This window comes from Rhipicephalus microplus, chromosome 7 (assembly GCF_043290135.1).
Source record: "Rhipicephalus microplus isolate Deutch F79 chromosome 7, USDA_Rmic, whole genome shotgun sequence".
Classification (NCBI taxonomy): Eukaryota; Metazoa; Arthropoda; class Arachnida; order Ixodida; family Ixodidae; genus Rhipicephalus; species Rhipicephalus microplus.
Genome location: NC_134706.1, coordinates 8,183,978 through 8,189,977, shown reverse-complemented (window position 1 = coordinate 8,189,977; position 6,000 = coordinate 8,183,978). Strand labels below are relative to the sequence as shown.

The window sequence follows — 6,000 nt, the reverse complement described above, 5'->3', positions numbered from 1 at the left end:
CACACACTACTTAATGAAACTATTCCGAGGCAGTATTATCCCGCATGACAGCGAAAGGTGTAATCTACGAGGTCGCGGGAAAAAGCGATAGGTTGAGAGGCTGAAAAGTATCGTAAATGTGCTCCCTGCATCTAGCTCTAGTTTGTCGCGTGGATTAGCCCTGTCTTCTCGCGTCTTAAGCTGCGCCGACTAGGCTAGAGTGCCGGGGATACAGACCTGGTGGCGGGGGCGACCCACGATAGAGGGGAAGACGGCGCGGGGAGCGTCGTCACCGGCGAAACCGGCCTTGCACATGCCGGAGCCATTGTCGACCACCAGGGCGGCAACCTCGTCGTCACACATGTTGATTGTTTAGCTGCACAAAAAAAAGGACAAAAAGCCGTTGTTACACACACATACCACCGCGAAGTAATATTACCACTCGAAAGCGTCGAGAAGCTGAACCAATAGCACGTTAATTTCATTAGCGAGACTGATCTATTTTGGCAGCCACGCGACATCGCAACCATTGCCGCTGACGAAAAGACTGCAGATTTTACGAATAGCAACGCCGAATTCCAGTCAAGCGTCGTGATAGCTTTTTTTTATACCGAGAAACAGTGGCAAGAGGTTCAGCTTTAACGGTTTCAGGAGGTACATAAGAAAATACATCGGCAACGGATTCCCCGCGCAATCAAGCGAACGATAACATGCATTAACGCGCTTCACTAAGCTGTCGAGCTCGACAGCATGTGTAAGGAGCCTTAATGTTCAAGGAGAACATACAGCACGGAACGCTCGACTATGTAAAACGACCTATCGCGTTCACGAGGGCTCTTTACACAGCAAGGCGCAAAACTTTTAAGCTTAAGCGTACACACGACACACTGCACTTAGTAAAACGGAGAGGGGGATCAAAACCTAATGCGTTGAGCTGCAGGTACTGCAAGGTGCGGAGCACGTTCAGCAAATGACCACAGAGGGTGGCCGGCGCGTTCAAGTTTGGCGCGCTTCCAGCTAGCTCTCGCGTCGGCTCTCGGGGAGAAAAGAGCCACGCCCCCCTCCCCCTATACTAGGCTCGGCTCGCTGGCCGCACCGTTAAAGGAGATGACCTAGAACGCCGCATCCGGCGCCAACTGCGATCCTCGCTAGGGTCACTGGACACAGCTCGAGACGAGGGCACGTCGTCGCAGTTGCGCTACGGCTACGGTCAAACTGCCGTCGAGAAGCAAAGGCACGTTTTAAATCGCGACGATAACAGCCAGCCAGGCAAATCAAACCGTAGTAATCCAAGAGGCACGGCGATCTTCCAAAGGGATTATCTGACGACTTAAAGATAGCTAGGCGGATCAACACCGATGAGAGAGAATTAGGGACGTCTTAATTCGCGGAGGTAATCCAACTGAAGGCGACGCTAGCAGAAGAGCACACTGGGACGAGTCGGTTCACCTTGTAGAGCAGCTGCCCCGCCTTGACGAAAGTAAACTTCTCGTAAACGCCGAGAGGCCCGGAGTGACGCTTCCCGGCTCTGCACCAACATTATATACGGGGACGAACTCCCCCCTCGCGGCGGAAGTCACGTGGTTAGCGGACATGACGTCAGACGCCGGCGTCTCGCGGCCAGCGCCATATAGGGCCAGCGGAGGAACGCCCTCACCCGCTTCCCAGCAAAAGCGCGCGGAGAGCCGCTGCATGCAGAGAGAGCCAAGAATGGACAACGCCAGCCCCAGCGGTAAGGGTTCGGGCACCGGGCGCGCTATTTCGAGCCGCACCCCACCCTCCTCCAGAGCTCGGCCCCCGAGTAGCCTGGAAAAGCCGCGGCGCGAGCCATGCCCCGCTTTGGCCTTCGCCGTTGGCTCAGCCATACATTCGCTTCGAGGCTTTTTTTCTTGGTTTTGTTGGTTTGCTCGGCCACTGCCCGCAGTTACTGTCCGAGTAGTATCGACACTTAGCTTCGAAGGCGCCGCTACGATCGGGTCAGCCTCTAACGCATGGCCGCCAGGCGCAGCTAGCAAATTGGGCAGAACAGAGAAGCGGTACATAGTAACTTTTTCATAGCGCCCACGATGCCGTTGAAGTTGACTATAGCAATCCAGAGAGGACGAGCATTCCGGCTAGCAGCGTAAGTGTTCCGAAAGTTTGTTGTGCTGTGCATCTTACCCGGCCTCCGAGATGGTACACCGTGCGAGCACTTTAGTACGTTCCTCTCAAAACAGCCGAGAACATAACAGTGTATACAGCCTGCTATCAGTAGGCCACACTAACGCTACCAGTTCAAACCGTACTGCTATACGCACAGTCTCGACCGAAACTTAGCGTACCATTGCGCCACGATACCAACGTGCTTCAATAGTAAATTAGTAGGAATGCCTCAACGCATTACATTAGTCTAACGTGCGCTGTTTGGCTGCAGCATACTCTAAAATCTCGCACATGCGCTATTTTAAAACAATAGATGAACAAAGCGCAACTTTACATTCAATTCTCAACTGCCTCGTCTATACTTCTGTTCATCTCTCCTTCTTTCAGAAGAGCGCCTACGCAAGACATGGACCAACTGGCCCCAGTCATCGTTTTACTGCACACCGCTGTTTTACCCTGAACACTCGGGCTGCGAAAGAAAGTTCATTGCGGCATCAACCGGTCTCCACACTAATGGTCGCGGCTGCACATGATGTTTAGCAATGAAGAGCCTGCTGCACAGGTAGATCCGATAATACAAGAACCAAATATCAACGGCAACATTGACGCACGCTCGAATCGCCGTCGAGTCAGTCAAACCTCAGCGCACTTATTTACCGGCCAGGATGAACTGAACAGCGTCGTTAAACCAATCCGAGGAAAATAGGCACTTTTTAGTTGGACGTATACGCAACAATCCAACGTACGCTGTATCGACCGTACCGGGATGCATTTCGCTTAAATAGACGCTATCATACGTGAAACGAAACAGCTTTCGAGTACTTCTCCGCGTCATCGTGCAGCAGCAGCCCTGATAAGGGCTACCAGCATCCAAGTCGAACCGAATCGTTGGATTCACGGTTTTACGTTCGGTGCCACCTTGCTGCAATCTGGCCGCTCTTTCATTCACGATTTCGCGTGAGAGTCACGTATAGCTCGTGCTACGCATCGCTGCGTTTGCGTGCGCCGGGACGTTCTTTTTTTTTTTTTTTTCGGGCGTACGCACGCATCCGCGGAATAGATACCTTCTGCGCATGTTCATTCCTCTCCCTGGCCATGCTGCGTACGTAGGTTCGTTACGTACGCCCAACTTGTGTCTACTGCGACCAGTCTATGCGCAGTTATAAACCTAACGCAGCGAGATTCGTCAATACTAAAAAGGCACGTAAAAATCCACACGGCCGCGCCTGACAAGCGCATGACTTCGGCTATTGGGAATGCATAATAACCGCGCACTCCTGAGCTCAGGATATCGATATCTCCATGATTGTCGCCACAAGTGGGCGTTCTTATCAACGGGGTCGAGCAGCCCATCCTTGTCTTATCGGCTGCACAAAGAGCGCAAAGCGCAGGGTCCTTCGACGACTCTTTTTAGTCGATTCTGCGATGAAACTGAGACCAGGCGAAAGCCGCACTGCCCAGCCTTAGTTGATTGATATACGGGGTTTAACGTCCGAAAACGACCATATGATTACGAGCGACGCCGTAGTAGAGGGCTCCAGAAATTTCGACCACCCGAGGTTTTTTAGCGTGCACCTACAATGAGCACACGGGCCTACAACACTTCCGCCTCCATCGGAAACGCAGCCGCCGCAGCCGGGATTCAATCTTGCGACCTGCGGGTCAGCAGCCGAGTACCTTAGCCACTAGACCAACGCGGCGGGGCAGGACAGCCTTAGTCCTTTCATAGCTCTGAAGCGTAGCTAAAGCTGATTGCCATATGTGGGGTTTAACGTTCCAAAACCACCATATGACTATGAGACGCACCGTAGTGGAGGGGTCCCGAAATTTCGACTACCTGGTATTCTTTAACGTGCACCCAACTCTGAGCACACGGGCCTACGGCCTTTTCGCCTCCATGGAAAATGCAGCTGCCGCCGGGACTCGATCCCAAGACCTGCGGGTCGGCAGCCGAGTATACCTTAGTCACTAGACCACTACGGCGGGGCGCGGAGCTCTAAGTGAATGACTCTAACAAGAATAATTTCTGGGGATTTGCGTGCCTAAACTTGCGAAATCCAGCATGTCCTGTGAGACTTCAACCGATGTTGCTTTTGCTCCACCATGAGCAGCTTCGGCCCGAATTTGCAGGAGGCACGCCGTATGCAGATTTTGACCACCCGAGATTTTACACTGAAGCGGAACACTGAATCAGTGTATATTGGTTAATTGTACTCTGAAGTTAATTTCCCCCACTAATACAGGAGGAAATAAATTTCAGTTTCATGTCTAAAATTTGCGCCGACATCGCCGCATGTGACGTCATGGACTTTAGTGGGGGGAGGAGGTTGCATTTTGGAGACATTTGATAGACGAAACTTTCGGAACGTTGGTATGTTAAGCCTACAACACTGACAATGTACTGCATTTTTTAGTGACCGAGAACTACGTATATAGGCCCTAGCACGTGCCGTCAAAATCTGCGACGCTCGGTGCAGAAATTTCAAGGTGACGTCACCGTCAGCATTTCCTTCTCGCGCCAATTGGCGCGGTGATACCAAAACGTTGAAAGCACAGCTAACTAAAAGAGACAAATCGTTCTCTGTGCTGTCCCTTCAGGCTGTATTCACACGACGGAGCACATCGCGACACGAGCCCACGTATTTCGAACTATCAGTATTCGTCAGCCGTTCCCGATCTGCGCGGAGTGTTTCGTCGAATAACGGAGGATCAAATCAATCCTCGGGGAGCAATGCCCAAATCATCGCTTGTACATCGTCGTGTGAACGCCGGCTGCGGAAAGATCCGGACCACGCCACACGACTGATTCGCCCGCGATCTCGTCCGTCATGTCAATGCAGCTTTTTAACGTGCTTTGGCGTCAAGAAGTACACATGGAGCGCTAGCACTTCGCATCCATCGAAACGCGACCACCAGGGACGAAATGGAACCCGCGTCTTTCGAGTGGTGAAGTACTCTCTGCTGCTACAATTATTGGTTGAAAATACCAGCATCTCGACCGCCACCAAGGTTCAGTAGCGCGACGGTAGGCTGCTGTAGTACACGCGTGTACGTACGTGCTTGCTTGCGGTGCGTCGCTACCACGTGGTCTCGCGTAAATCGCACAAGCGTCGGTAATATCGCGAGGAGGGTGTATTTCGCCCACATAACGCGCATTTCCTTAACGGATATGGATTTTAATTGAGCTGAGAACCACCAAGGTACATATCATATATTTGCTTATGACATTGCGCTGCTAAGCCCGACACCACGGGTGCGATCACCGGCAGTGTTTATAATAATAATTGTTGAGGTTTAACGTCCCCAAACCACCATATGATTGTGAGAGACGCCATAGTGGAGCGCTCGGGAAATTTGAGACCAGCTGGGGTTATTTAACGAGCACCTATATGTAAGCACACTAGCTTCAAGCATTTTCGCCTCAATCGAAAATGCGGCCGGGATTCGATCCCGCGGGTCAGCAGTCGAGTGCCTTAACCACCTCCGTGGCGGGTCCAGGTGGCCTTTCCTATGTTTCGAAATACGAAACGGCTCGTAAGCATGTTGATATTTGACACCTCCAAGACCACGATATGATTGTTTATTGACGCCGTAGTGATCATCTCCGAAAATTTCGACCACCCGGGATTCTTTAATGTTGCGCTGACAATGCGCACGGGTCTCTAGCACTCCGCCTCCATAAAAGCACGACCGCCGTTGCCGGGATGTAACCTTCTGATCAGCAGCTGAGCACCGTACGCTCTGCTCCACCGAGGCAGACTACTGAATAGGTTCAATTAAGGCTTAGATGCTCGTTATGCAAATATATGAAAGGTGCACGTTTGAAGAAATAGTGACACTATTGTAGGCAAAGCCACCAAGAGCCTAGAAAATGTTCTG

General features: G+C 51.8%; 1 protein-coding gene across 2 annotated transcripts in view; it reads right to left on the bottom strand.

Annotated features, from left to right (window-relative positions):
- The window catches only part of LOC119180016 (actin, clone 403), a 24,897-nt gene that overhangs the window by 3,617 nt on the left and 15,280 nt on the right, over positions 1-6,000 (bottom strand). The window contains exons 1-2 of one of the 2 annotated variants that reach the window (XM_037431144.2): positions 1,429-1,578; positions 217-355 (exon numbers count right to left, since the gene is read on the bottom strand). In XM_037431144.2, the coding sequence (XP_037287041.1) occupies positions 217-342 (126 nt within the window). In that variant the 5' untranslated portion in view covers positions 343-355; positions 1,429-1,578. Of the gene's footprint in view, positions 1-216; positions 356-1,428; positions 1,579-6,000 lie in introns of those variants that run through there. The other variant, XM_037431145.2, reaches the window with a different exon arrangement.